Consider the following 14,938-nt stretch of genomic DNA (forward strand, 5'->3'; position numbering starts at 1 on the left):
TCCCCATACTCAGCACTCAAAGTCACACTTTTGTTCTTAGCAATATCAAAACCTGATGTGGCATACACATAGTGATGGGCTGACCTAAGGAAAATTTCTCTGCTTCATACAGAAGGTCACAAATTGCAGCTACAGCCTGCAAACACAGGGCCCATCACTTAGTGGGTTGGTCCAGTTTGTTTGGACATGGGCTGCATTTCTGATCCTAATAATTGATTAACATTCACAGGCTGATACCCTGTCTTCCTTGTACATAGAGTCAAAAAGGTTCCCTGGGGTCTGACAACCGTAAGGCTGGTGCTGAGATCAGTCTTCCCTTTATTTTATCAAAGGCTATTTGACATTCAGGAATCCAAAACAAAGGTTTAGAGTCCAGGCTATTGAATTTTTTGTAGAGTATAGACAGAGATGCCAAATGCCTCTCCGTGGATGCTACAAGTTGGACACAAGGAATCTGTCATACTTCAGATAGCCTCCACTGAGAAGAGTCTGAGGCCCAAGCCAAAGCCACATGTGTCAAGTTGACAGCTTCTCCATAAATACCTCAGCTGCTGCCCACTGTGTATCCCTCAGGTTCTGCTGAGCTGGGCTGTGCTGCTGGCACCCTGTAACTGACTGCCCAGTACAGTCCAGAGAGAGGGTACCTCTGCATCCAGGTATCCTGCACCATTAACTGCTGCATCAGTTTTCTCCTGCAGCCACCAGGTAAGACATGCTGGTAATGCAGCAGCACGGTCTGCACGCCTCATCCTGAGCAGGGGCTGATGGAAACAGTGTAGAATGCAGCAGCCATAATGACTTCTTCCTTCATCCTCCATGTGTGCAACTCTAGCTCCTGCTTGCCCTCTGAACAGTCATACGCTGCTTCCATGCCACCGACTCCTGCCTATCATCTGGTCTCTGCTGAGGGGGTCAGCCTCCATCTTGCTATGTATAGCTCCTGCTTGCTCTTCACAGTAGACAGCTGCCACCTTGCCACATGCAGCTTTTGTTTGGGCTCCAATCTCTGTACAACAAACGCTATTGGGGAGTAGGAGAGATGGCATCTGGCCAGGTGCCAGCCAATAAATTTTCTCGTCTTTTTCTCTCTCTATTCTGCCCTCTCCTCATTCCCTGTGTAAACAAACCCTTTGTTGTTGTTGTTTATTTCTCTCCACATGTCTGTTTTTTGGTTATTTCCTACATTCTTAACACCAAATGGATTATCCCTGTAATAGGTTCGCCTATTACAGAGCTAAGTGTAAAACACAAAACTATAAAACTTCTATCTATCTAGATGACCTTGGATTTAATGATAGGCTTTTAGATACAATGCTGAAAGTACAATCCATCAAATAAAAAATGGATAAGCCTGGTTTCATTAAAATATAAACTTCTGCTCTACAACATTACTATTAAGAAAATGAAAATATATAGAGATATCATAGACTGGGAGAAAATATTTACAAAAGAACCAATTCCAAAATATACAAAGATTCTTAAAACTCAACAATAATAAACAACCCAATTACAAAATGGACAAAAGATCTAAATAGACAACTCACCAAAGATGAGCATATAAAATACATTCAATATCATATGTCATTAGGGGATCATAAATTAAAATAACAATGAGATACAACTATACACCTATTAGAATGACTAATATCCAAAACACTGAGAATACAAAATGCTGGCAAGGGTGTGGAGCAATGGGAACTCTCATTCATTGCTGCAATGAATGCAAAACAATACAGACACTTTGGAAAACACTGTGGCGTTTCCTTACAAGGCTAAAATAGTTTTACCATTCAATTCAGCAATCATGCTTCCAGGTATTTACTCAAATGAGTTGGAAACTACATTCACACAGACAAAAATACATGAATATTTACAGACGCTCTATTAAAAACTGCCAGAAACTAGAAGCAGCCAACATGCTCTTCAGTAGGTGAATGAATAGACAAATTGTGGTACATTCAGAAAACAGAATATTATTCAAAGATTTTTTAAAAGGGCTATCAAGTCATGAGAGTAAACTGAGGAAACTTAAATGAATATTTTTAAGTGAAGCATGCCAGTCTGAAGAGGTTATGTACTATATGATTTCAACCATATGACACTCTGGAAAAAGAGATGGTAAAAATACCAGTAGTTGTAGGGTGAGGGGGGGAAGGAGCAAAATGAATAGGTGGAACACAGAAGAAGTGAAACTATTCTGTATAATATGGAAATGGAAAATACATGACATGCATTCATCAAAACCCATATAACTGTACCACATAAAGAGTGAACTGTAATGTAAACCATAAGCTTTAGTTATAAAAATGTATCAATAATAGTTTATCAACTATAACAATATACCACAATAATAAAAGATATTAATAATAAAAGGAAAAAAGAAACTGTGATGGAAAGATGTTTATGGGAGCTGTCTGTATTACCTGCTTTATTTTTCCATAAATCTATAATATTTCTTTAATAAAAGTCTACCAATTAAAAATTGAGTATGAAATTAAAATAGAAAATTTTTCATTTTGCTATCTACTAAATATTTCAGCACTTTTCAACATGTATATTATTTCAATTTGACAGCTATGGTCAAAGTGTTGGTGGTAGGCACTGACTCTATATACAGATGTTAAATCCAAACATATGTGGAACACATACAAATATTGAATCACTATGCTGTACAGCTGACTCTAATATGTCATATGTCAATTATTTCTAAACAAAGAAATGAGATTGTAATATTTTTTGTTAAAATTGGGAAGGAGAGGGGTAAAGAAAGTGGGGAGTAGTAGAAATATATTGATTTATTCTTCTTTAATAGCAGGCAAAAAGAAATCATTTAAAGTTAAATCAAGAAATAAAGTTACAAATATATCTAAAAGTACTAAGGAAAATGTTAATAAATAATGCAACCTATTAAAATGATACCAACATTATAAGAGAGGAAGAAGAGGATGTAGGAAAAATATAATAATTTCATAATTGCTTTTGGTGGGAAATGAACAGATACTACCTACTAAAATAGGTAGCAATGTTTATTATATAAAATAATAACTATAACCAGAACAAAATTGCAACCCATTTTAATTAACAGATGAAATACATTGAAAAAAACAGATTACATCATGAAAAATTTTTAAACATAAAATGGCAAAACTAGGTCCAAACATATTTATTACACCAACAAAGTTAAATAAGCTAACTTCACCTAATAAAGAAAAGGACTTTCAGTTTGGCTTCCAAAGCAAAGTGTAACCCTACTTTATATTTGAGTTACCTCAAAACAAAATAAATTTGAAATGTTAAAAAATAAATAATGGTATGTCAAGTAAATATAAGCAATCAAAAAAACCCAGTACATCAACCTTAATATCCAACCAAGTTTAATTCAAAGCAAAAGTAGCAGAGAAAGAAGGATCCTTAAAAATGTTAAATGCACTAGAGCAGCTTAAACAGCATTTCAACAATACATTTATTAGAGATTTGGAAATTATGTGAAACTGCCTGGGCCTGGAACTTTCAGCATAATGGTTTTGCTGTTTCTTCTTGACAATTGGGTTATTTAGATTTTCTTTACTATATAGAGTCAATTCTGCTAAATTTTATCTTCTTAAAAAATGACTGTTTAATCCAGGTTTAAATTTTAATTTTCCAATTGAAGGGACTCTAATGATTATATTTATTTTTTGCATCTGCAAGTATTTTCCTTTATCATGTATTTTTTGTGCTCCCTTATTTTCTTAGTTATGTTAGCCTAGAGTAAAGCTACTTGGATATAAAGCCAGTTCTGCCATTTACTAGTTATGTGTTCTCATGAAAGATTCTCTGTTTCTCCTTTAGAAGATAATAACTCTCAAAGAGTTATGAATATCAAACAGATTAATATTCACAAAGCATTGGTTACACACACTAAGTTCCAGTAAAAAATAATTTTTTTCAAATAGATTCTAGATTCTAGACAATAAAAGCTACTATTTTTCACGTTTTAATCACTAATTTTTGCATCTAACTTATAAATGTCTTTCTCCTGTAGATTGATTTGGTTGGGTTTTTTTTTTTCCAATTTCTTGAGTTTGATGAATTACCATTTATTTTTATCTTTATTATTTAATAGATATGTATAGATGAATCAAGAACTTATTTAAAGAAGTAACAGGGGACAACTTCCCAAACCTGGGATGGAACTAAACAGACAACTCCATAAAGCTGAAAGAAAATCACCGTACCTAACCAAAAGGAGACCTATACCAAGACACATAGTACTATTAAATCTTCCAAGAGGAGCCTGCTTGGTGGTACAAGGCAACCTATGAAGATGCAACCTATGAAGCTGTCTGCAGCCTATGCAGCACCAGTTGGATCCCCGCCCCCGCCCAACCAGGGAGCAACCCCCATGGTGCAGCAGACCTCTCCTGCCTTGCCCTTTGGTCAATCTGCCTGTTCTGTTCCCCGCTCTGTCTCTGGTGAATCCTCTCACCCTCCCACGCATCTGGCCTGTACCCCAGTTCTTGTATAAATAAATAAATCTTTAAAAAAATAAAATAAATTATAACTATATAACAAATATAAGTGTACATTCACTTAGCAACAGAGTCCTAAAATACTGTGACAGAATTAAAAAGAAAAACAGATAGTTCAGTAGGAGGTCTTAATACTCCACTCTCAATAATTGCCAGAGTAAGTATTTAGAAAGTCATGAAAACTAGAGAGTATTTAAGCACTATCAACCAAGTCAATCTGAAAGATATCACACACTACATCCAGTGATGGTAATATATACATCCTTTTAAAGCACACATGAAAGAAAACATTCTCCAGGAAGAGACAATATGTTAGCATAAAATGACTTTCAATAACTCTTTAAAAGACTGAAATCATAAAAAGAATAATTTCTGAATGCAACAGCATTAAACTATAAATCAACAAAAGAATGAACTCTTAAAATTTTCCAAATACTTACAAATTAAGCAACATACTTATAAATAATACATGGGTCAAAGAAGAAATCACAAAGGATATTGGAAAATATTTTGAATAGAACAAAAACAAAATTAAAACGGTTTATTAAAAACATTATAAACAATTCTGTGCCAAGAAGTGGATGCTTAGATGAAGTGGACAAATTGCTGGAAAAATAAAATTTGCTAAAACTGACATTAGAAGAAATAGAATTTCTAACAGACCTACAATGGGTTTTTAAAAATTGAATTAACAATTCAAATCTTCCCACAAAAAAAGACCATGTCCAGAGAGCTCACCAGTGATTTCTATTGATACTTAAAGAATTATACCAATTCTTCACAAAGTTTCATAAAATAGAGGATAAAATACATCCCAACTTTTTGCACCCATCAACTTTTTGCATGAAGCCAGTATTACATTAATATCAAAGCCAAATGAAGACATTACTACACAAGAAAGCTAAGGGCCAGTATTTCTCATGAACACAAGTGCAAAAATTCTTAACAAAATATTAGAAAACCAAATAAAACAGCAAATAAGAATGATTTACACAGCATGAGCAAGTGGCATTTATCCAAGGTATATAGGTTGCTTTAAAATCCAAAAGCTGGGTCCTCCCTGGTGGCTTAGGGGTTAAGTCTCAGAGTTATCACTCCTAGGGCCTGAGCTTGATGCTGGCCAGGGAGCTAACCCACATACGGCAAAGCAGACCTCTCTTGTCTCACACACTGCTCCCCTTAGCAGTAAACTTGCCTGTTCTGCTTCCTACTCTGTCTCTGGTGAATCCTCTCACCCCCAGCACCTCTGGTCTACACCCTTCTATGCAAAAATAAAAAAAAAAATCTTTTAAAATCCAAAAACTAATTAATGTAATACAACATATTAATAAAATTTTTAAAGAATGTGATATATTCAATAATACAGAAAAAAGCCCCTGACAAAATTCTAACCCATTCATGATATAAACTCTCAATAACCTAAGACAAGAAGGCAAATTTATCAACCTAATAAAAGGCATCTAAGAAAAGTTCATAGTTTATATAACGCTTAATGGTGGAAGGAGATTGATACTTGCCTCATTAAGATCAGAAATAAGGCAAGGATATCACTATGGCCACTGATATTCAATATTTTGCTGGAAGTTCTATCAATAAAGATAGAAAAAAGGGCAAAAAAGGCATCCAAACTGGAAAGTGAGAAGTAAAACTATAATTATTCTCAAATGATAAGATCTTTCCCAAGGAACCCACCAAGAATGTTCCAGAACTAATAAATTTAGCAGGATTTCAGTACACAACATCCATACAGAAAAATCTAGTGTGTCCAGCAACTCCTGAATGGATAAAATGTCATATATCCATACAACAGATATGATTCAGCAAGTGAAAGAATGAAATCCAGATACAACATGGGTAACTGCTACAACAGGAATAAACCCCAAAAAGAGTACACTCAGTGAAAGAAGCCAGATGCAAAAGACGACATATTTTATGATTCATTTATATAAAATATCTAGTAAAGAAGCAATATATAGAGACAGGTAATCAGTGATTGTCTAGGTCTGAGGGTTTGAGCAGGGATTAAATGCAAACCGTGATGAAGGAACTTTTGGAGGTGATGCAAATGTTCTAAAACTGTATTGTAGAGATAGTAACACAACTGCATAAACTTACTAATAATCATTAACTGAAAATTAACATTAACTCTTGAGTCTCACTCAGTGATGTCCACCTTGCATCTAGCTTCCTGTATCCAAATGCCCTGGGTTTTCTTTTCCCAAATGATATCCTTATTTTACCAGACCCAGAATCTGATGACATATTTACTAAATTCCAAGCCCCATGGTTGAAGCAATTTGTGCTAATTGGTAAGGCAGTATTGACTGACACCAAGGAAGCCCAATGAGTGGATCTGATAACACACTGACAGTATTTGGATGTCTTCGAGGAAAGTAAAATCAAGGAAATTGAAAGATATCTGATCTGGTGCCCACAAATCATTCCTGAACCATGGCATAAATATTATGCCATGAAAACACCTAGAATAAGTACTATCAAGTCTGACTGGACCCCTTTTTATAATCATGATATTTTGTACCATTCATTAAGCACCTTCATTTTTTTTCTTTTTTTTTTTTTTTTTAACCAATCAGTGAGCATGCCAGGCACTGTTTAAGAGGCTGGGGAAGAGGGCTGACACAATCAAATGGGGGAGAGAGAGAGATTATAAACTCAAACAGTAAATTGCTACCATTTGATAAGTACTTACTATATGCTTAAGAGCATTTTACATATATTCTCTCAAAACCGTCCAATATTGCAGATGGCATTCTCCCCATTTACCTGTGAGGAAATTAAGGTTAGAGTTAATTTGAAATAACTTGTCCATAATCACCCAGACAAGGATGGGCCTGCTCCAGATCCCTTGTTAACTGCTTCCACCTGGGGCAGGAACATATTCACTTGGAAGGGGAGTTCACAGTGTGGATTCACAGGGCCCAGAATGATGATGAGTTCGCAGAGAAGCCTCTGAGGTCAGGCGAGCAGCAGACACCAGGTGGCACCGCTCAAGGACCAGCGCCACTGAGTTCAGGGACTCTTTTCCCTCTCTGTCCTGACCGCTCTGGGGTCGCCCATATGTCCCTTCCACCATGGCACATCCGCCCACACTCTCCATGAATGGTGTCCCTATTATTCCCAGAGCGTGGAATGTGCAAGGGTCACAAATGGAATTTTTGGGGGGTAAAAGAATTTCTGAAAATTCACCACCACCATTATCACCACTGCGGCCACCCTCTGCCTGCACACCAGGCGCAAACAGGCCTCCACACTCACCAGGGAGTCAGGACACGAGCTCCAGCGGCGTCTGTGTTCTCTCGCGAGGACCCACAGACTCTGACCCAGAACCCAGCGGGTTCTCCCAGAATGGCGGCACCCAGGAGAAAGTTCCGCAGTGCATCTGGGAACACGGGAAATTTAGAAAGAAGAGGGGTTGGGTTGGGTTGGGAAAAATCTCAAACAGATCCCCAGAAAGTTTTAGGTCCCTCATGACTGTCACAAACAAGTAACGTCCTTACTTCATGCATAAACCACCCCATATCCAAACCCCTCAACTGCTAAATGAAAAAGTCCAATCATCAAAGCTCTGGCATGAAAAAAAAAACAGAAAAAAAAAATTTTTTGAGGGCCTTCCTGGTGGCGCAAGAGGTTAAGCACCACACTATGAAGCAATCCGCAGCCTCTGCAGCACGAGTTCGCTCACCAGCCAGCCAGGGAGTAACCCACATGACGCAGCAGACCTCTCCTCTCTAACCTGCTGCTCCCCTCAGCAGTGTATTTCACTCAGTCTGCCTGTTCTGCTCCCAACTCTGTCTCTGGTGAATCTTCTCACCCCTCTGCCCCCCATCCCCGCATCTCTGGCCTATGCCCTAGCTCTTGTATGCATAAATAAATAAATCTTTTAAAAAAAAAAAATGAGGGCTTCCCCGGTGGCGCAGCGGTTGAGCGCTGGACTGCGAAGCTGCCCGCAGCCTCTGCAGCGCCGGTTCCATCCCCCGCGCCAGGCGAGGGTCCCACATGGCACGCAGACCTCTCCTGCCGCCCGCTGCTCCCCTCAGCAGTGTATCTCGTCAGTCTGCCTGTTCTGTTCCCTGCTCTGGCTCTGGTGAATTCTCTCACCCTCCTGCGCTTCTGACTGTACCCAGTACTTGTATAAATAAATAAATAAATATTTAGAGAGGAAAAAAAAAAATTGAGACGCTTAGAGACAATTCCTAGGCTGCGTGCTGCAGGAATTCTGATTCAGTGATCTGCAGTAGGGAGAGAATTGGCATGTTCCACAAATGCCCGAACCACTAGCTGAAAAGTCCATCAAGAGAGGCCAGATTTAAACGGCAAGTCCATACAAAGGAATGGTATGCAGACCTAAAACTGAGAATATATAGTATGCTGTTTAGTTAAAAGTGACCAAGAGAGCAAACGCGTGGTTAAAGGACAAAGATTGCAGGGTGTTTCCTTGTCCTCTGGAACCATGAGGAAATACTACCTATCCCAAAATCACTACTGGGTGCTTTCTCCTACATACACTAGATAACGAGTTGATCCACACCTTCCCTTTTCTAGCCACAATACACCATGGAAGACATGCCTTTAAGTTGATGCCCAAATCACTGGTACCGACTCCATTTTAAGTGGAGTTTCATATCCGGGCTTCTGGACAAACAGGTTAATCCTTCTGATGATCATCTGTAAATTTCACTAAAAACAAATACACTTCCTGGTTGTAGTTTAAGTCCAGTTAGATAAAGTAAACACTCACTTCAGTTGATAGTGGTGTCATAATTACCATAATACTAATTGAAGACATCTAGATATAGAATATAGTGCAGCATGGTACAGTAATAAGCTGATGGAGCAGGAGCTGCTGATACCACATTCAACCCCAGTATCACTTTGCCGTCCAACCCCGCTGAAAGGATCTCACCATCACTTACGACTTGGGCGACAGAAGCATAAGGGTGTCGTTCAAAAACTCACCCCACCATTGGCCCAAAAGAAGAGTGCAGGGTGCTTCCGGGGCAGGGGCCTGGGGGAGGAGGGGCTAAGCATCTCAGTTCCTGGGGCAGCGTTCCCCTGCTGGGACTCGAAACTCTCAGACTTCCAAATTGATGCTCTGCATCTGAAATCCCCTCCAGGAAAGAAGGCCCAGAACTTGACGCCCGAAGCCCAGCCCTGGAGAGCAGCGGGTGGCCCGGCCCCCTAGAGGCCTGTACAAGTATTTCCCCACCCTGACCCGCCAACCACAGGCCCGGCTATTGGGCGGCACAACCCTGTACAGGGCGGAGCCTCAGAAAGGGGCGGAACTTTAGCGTGACATTTTGCGACTTTGGTTCTACTGACGTCACTGCAACTTCATCCGCATCCGGCGTGAGGAACCAGAGTCCAACGCGCGCGCGCGAAGGCTAGCCTCGCTCGGAATCCCCCGGCTGCTGCGCTCCGGGGAGCAGCCCTCAGGGCCACTAGCACCCGCTGCTCCGCGTGGCGGTGCGTGCTCCTGCGCCCCCGTTGCCCGCAGTCCGCCTGGCCTATCATCGGAGACCTGTCCCTGCAGGCAGGACCCAGCCCCCCACGCCTTCTGCCAGGCCCCAGAAAGCACCACCTGCAGCACCAGCCGGGTGATGGGCACCCGACCCCGCAGTCCCAGCGCCTATCCAGCGCCCTGGTGGGTACAACAGCCCGGGGAGCCACACCCTGCCAAGCGCCTGAGATCCCAGGAGCCTGAAGGCCCCGACTTCGAGATGGCGCCCAGCCTGGCGGACCTCACGGGACCCCAGGCCGCAGGCGCGGTCACCTGCACAGTGGTCCTGGCCGCAGGCTGTGCCCTAAAGGTGCGCCTGGACGACGTCGACTTGGTGCTGGAACCCGAGCCAACGTCGGTCCTGCAGGTGTCTCTCGGAGCGTACACTCTCGTGCTGGTTCCTGAGGCCCTCCTCGGTTCAGGCGACCAACACCTTGGAGAGCAGGGCCACTTGCCTGTCGGCCTAGAACCTGGCGCTTTCCTGGGCACCCTGGGAGAAGTTGTTGCCATCGAGCAAGAATTATGTGCCTGTTCCCCAGAGATCGCCGCCCAAGAGGAGGTCTACGACGAGGAGGAGGACCCTGAGCTCCCGCCACCTTGGATGGACCATGCAGCAGACCCAGTCGTTGGGCTCCGCCCTGTGGCTGCTGGAGTGTCTAGCCCCTACCCGCAAGGCAGCATCCTAGACCCCTCGCCTTGGGCCCCCACCCCTAGTCCAGAGAGACTCTCTCCTGGCCGCTATTTCAGCCTCAAGTTGCGCCTTCTGGAGCCTTTTCCCAACTCGCCACTGCAACCGCTACCTCCGTCTCCAAATCCAAGTCCCCAGGCGCGCCCCCAGCGCCCTCCCGGTCCTCACCCGAAGGCCCGGAGACGCCTGTTCCAGGATTGAACTGCCTCCCATAACCCCTTGCCACCCGGCGGGGAACAGAAGAGGTGCTTCTGAGAGCGGTATTGTTTTGCAGTCAATTTTCAAGAATTACCGAGGTTGGCTAAGGGACAAATTTCTTTTTTTTAATTCAGGCACTGCAGAGTTTTGGAACATTGGCAGACAGAAATACCTGAAAGGAAGACCACGTCAGCAGAGAAATACTGCTGGAAATACAGTGACTTTGCAGCATCCAGATTGCTGCTTAGGTCGTTTTCCCTTGGGCCGCCCTGCCCCCTGGTTTGCGTTGAATCTCAGCACCAGCACTTTTTTCTAAAATTCTGTCCTTTCCCAAGCACTACCGATGTACCCCCTTTTCTCCCAAATTAGAGTCATTCTTAAGTTTAATGGTTTTGGCCCTTGTTATGTGCTAGTTTATGACAACCTTCTCAACATTTTGTGCTTTTTATGGTGATTCTGACTCCTATGGGGGATCTAGGAAATACATGTATGTGGACAAATGGTTGTTTGATACAAAACAAGTACAAAATGGGGACCAAAGATAATGTATTCTCCTCTTATTAATGACAAAGTTAGCAAAGAATTTAACTGTAATTTTGGGCTTAGGGGATAGAGTGGTCCCCAAAGAACCAATTCTTTTCCATTGTCCTTATGTATTTTTAATATATAATTTTCCTTTCCTGGAAAAGTTTGAAATTCTGAAGTTTGTTGTTTTTGTTGTTGTTGTTGTTTTTATAGTGCTTTAATATTTCTAAAATCCTGAATGTATTTGTACATTGTCACTGGTATACAGAAATAATTTGTTTCTTAAGTTGAGCTGGTATTTAGCAAAATTAACTTATTTAATGACTTATTTGTAGATTCTCTTGGTTGACTAATAAAGACAATGTCTCCAAGATAATGTAACTATCGTCTCTTTTTTTTTAAAAGATTTATTTATTTATGCATGCAGGAGCGGGGATATAGGCCAGAGATGTGGGAGGTGAGAGGATTCACCAGCTACAGAGTGGGAAACAGAAAAGGCGCACTGACTGAAGTACACTGCTGAGGGGAGCAGTGGGCAAGGCAGGAGAGGTCTGCTGCACCATGTGGGTTGCTCCCTGGCCTGCCGGGGATCGAACTTGTGCTGCAGAGTCTGTGGATTGCTTCATAGTGCAGTCCTTAACCCCTCGAGCCACCAGGGAGGTCCTATCTTCTCTTTTCTGACAAACATCTTATATTTTATAAGATGTTTATGTTATATATATATTTTATGTTTCCTTAGTCTTTTGAATTGGATATTACTTCAAGTCCAGGTTGAACAGTGTGGTTGATAAGGTGACCCACATCTCATCCCCGTGTTAATGCAAATGCTTCTAAATTTTGCCATAAAGTATGATCTTTTCTCTCCATGGCCAGTAGATATCCTTTATCCTTATCAAATTATTTTAGATATTGGCACTGAATTATTCATGTGTGTATCTAGAAAGTAGCTTTGTGGAAACTTTGACTGGGTAACTGGGGTACTACAGAAACCTGGCAACAGAGCAAATTAGACCAGGCTTGGAGCTTCAGGGTTTTTTATAAAACGAATGCCCACCTGAGGGCTTGAGAAGGGAAAGATTGAAGAGTAATAACTGAAGGGTCACTTTAAGAATTTTAAATTTTAATTTTTACATTTTTTTCTGTAGCCATATGATGATTTTTATAATTTCTGATTCGTTCATGTGCTGATTTGCACTGATAGAACAAATTCTAACAATGACATATATTTGCATTTCTCTTATTCCAGGTTACTTAGTTGAACTCTAATTCCACTCTGGTTTCTCTTCTTATTTGGTTGGTATTTGTTTTGTCACAAACAACCATTTGCACATCACTGCTAATTTTAAAATATCACTTTTGCCAGTTTTGCCTCATTTTTATAATGAAATAAATTATTAGTGACAAAGCCGAAGTCAACAAGATGCTTTTTTTGTTAAACAATAATAATAATAACTTTAGATTTAAAACACCCCAAAAGAGGGCCTCCCTGGTGGCGCAGCGGTTGAGCGCTGGGTTGTGAAGCTGCCCGCAGCCTCTGCAGCACCGGTTCGATCCCCGGCTGCTCCCCGGCCACCCCAGGAGGGTCCCACATGGTACGCAGACCTCCCCTGCCGCCCGCTGCTCCCCTCAGCAGTGTACTTTGGTTCTTCTGCCTGCTCTGCTCCCCGCTCTGGCTCTGGTGAATTCTCTCACCCTCCCACGCTTCTGACTGTACCCAATGCTTGTATAAAAAAATAAAATAAATAAATAAATAAAACACCCCAAAAGAGATGAGTGGATCAAGAAGATGTGGTATATATACACAATGGAGGGGCCTCCCTGGTGACACAAGGGGTTAAGGACAGCACTGTGAAGCTATCCGCAGCCTCTACAGCACAAATTCGATCCCTGGCCAGGCAGTTACACACATAGCACAGCAGACCTCTCCTGTCTCCCGCTGCTCCCTTCAGCAGTGTATTTCACTGCTGTCAGTCTGCCTGTTCTGTTCCCCACTCTGTTTCTGGTGAATCCTTTCACCCCCCCCCTGCACCTCTGGCCTGTACCCTAGTTCTTACATGCATAAATAAATAAATATATTTTATATATATTATGTCTATTTATATAAAATATAATATATATTATATATTATTTTATATAATAATATATTATATTATAATATATTACATATAATTATATTATATTATTATATTATATATTATATTTTATATAATATATATTTTTAAATATAATATGTATTTTATATATTATATATTTTTAAATATTTATAAATAAATATATATTTATTTAAAGATTTCTATATATACACACACACATACAATGGAATACTACTCAGCAATCAAAAAAGAAACTCATGCTATTCACAACAACATGGATAGAGCTGAAAGGGTGTATGCTCAGTGAAATAAGTCAGAAGGAAAAAAAATATTGGATGGTTTCATTTATAGGAGGAATATAGGCAAACTGATGAAGGGGTCAGAAAAATAAAAGAAAAAACTCTCAGGGAAACTATAGAACTGAGACATACGGCAGGAAAGGGAAGAAGAGAGGGGTCAAAAAGCAGAGGGAAAAGCGTAAGAAACCATGGTGATGGGTCACAGGTGATTTGGTAGTGAGACCCGCATGGGGATTACACCTGAGGGGAGAAATCAAATATTACAAAAAATGAACAATGATGTAAAAAATAAATAAATGTAATTTTAAAAATTATTTAGATTTGTCAACATGCTTTGCCAACTTCTTTGCTCAACTTCTATTCTTGCATTCCAGCCCTTCATTCTTTCCTAACTTTTCTTCTCACCAAAACATATGCTAAAATTCATGAGGCCTGTGCGTATGATTCTTAGTTTTGTATGTCTCCAAATATTTCAGTCATAACTTCAAACTTGTATAAGATTCTGCTGGGTCTGGAATTCCAAAATAATGCTTAAACTATTACTAAAGATATTGCTCGATTATTTTCCCTACTGTTGATTTTTGCAGGTGAGTTCTTTCATTTGTATTGCTATTCCTTTGTAGAAGATAAGACTGTTTACTTCAGTCTTTTTCTTGACTTGATCTTCTACACTTTCAACCTGATGTGTTCAGTCATAGAAATTTCACCTGCTGCAACTTTCTAAAAGTGGAGAGTGTTTACGGCCATACCACCTTGAACACTACTAGTCTCATCTGAAACTGGAAAGCCTAAAAAAAAAGGAGTCATCAATATCACTTGGACTATTGAACCCTTCTCCAATCTCTGTAACTTGTAACAGAGAAAAGGTGGTGGTACTTAGTTCTCTTTCCACATGTCTTTCTCTGTTCCAATCCACTGATTCCATCATTACCTATTTTTAAGTTTCTGTTTATGTTCTTTATTAGACATTATTCATTTCAAATACTGCAGTTGTCTCAAGATTTCTAAATATTTGGGGTCTTTTTTATTTCTACCTGCTCTTATTCCACAACAGTTGGTCAATGTCATATAAACATCTTATTTAATGTTACCTCTTTTTTTCTAGA

The 14,938-nt window shown here is 40.4% G+C and overlaps 1 protein-coding gene and 1 long non-coding RNA gene across 2 annotated transcripts in view; one reads left to right on the forward strand and one right to left on the reverse strand.

The window, feature by feature from the left end:
* Nucleotides 1–7,892, reverse strand: part of LOC129146765 (uncharacterized) — a 130,187-nt gene extending 122,295 nt beyond the window's left edge. The window contains exons 1-2 of the long non-coding RNA XR_008553953.1: nt 7,788–7,892; nt 7,222–7,295 (exon numbers count right to left, since the gene is read on the reverse strand). This is a non-coding gene — a long non-coding RNA (uncharacterized LOC129146765). The remainder of the gene's footprint in view (nt 1–7,221; nt 7,296–7,787) is intronic.
* A 2,237-nt stretch (nt 7,893–10,129) lies between these two features.
* On the forward strand, nt 10,130–11,604 carry LOC119256933 (proline-rich protein 23A-like). The gene has a single exon (XM_037524669.2). The coding sequence runs from the start codon at nt 10,130–10,132 to the stop codon at nt 10,916–10,918; it is 789 nt and encodes a 262-aa protein (XP_037380566.1). The 3' UTR covers nt 10,919–11,604.
* Nucleotides 11,605–14,938: the final 3,334 nt, after the last annotated feature.

This window comes from Talpa occidentalis, unplaced genomic scaffold, assembly GCF_014898055.3.
Source record: "Talpa occidentalis isolate TD23 unplaced genomic scaffold, MPIMG_talOcc4v2.1 talOcc4.4, whole genome shotgun sequence".
Classification (NCBI taxonomy): Eukaryota; Metazoa; Chordata; class Mammalia; order Eulipotyphla; family Talpidae; genus Talpa; species Talpa occidentalis.

Coding starts and splice junctions, on each gene's coding strand:
- LOC119256933 (XM_037524669.2), top strand. CDS start 10,130: ATGGGCACCCGACCCCGCAGTCCCAGCGCCTATCCAGCGCCCTGGTGG.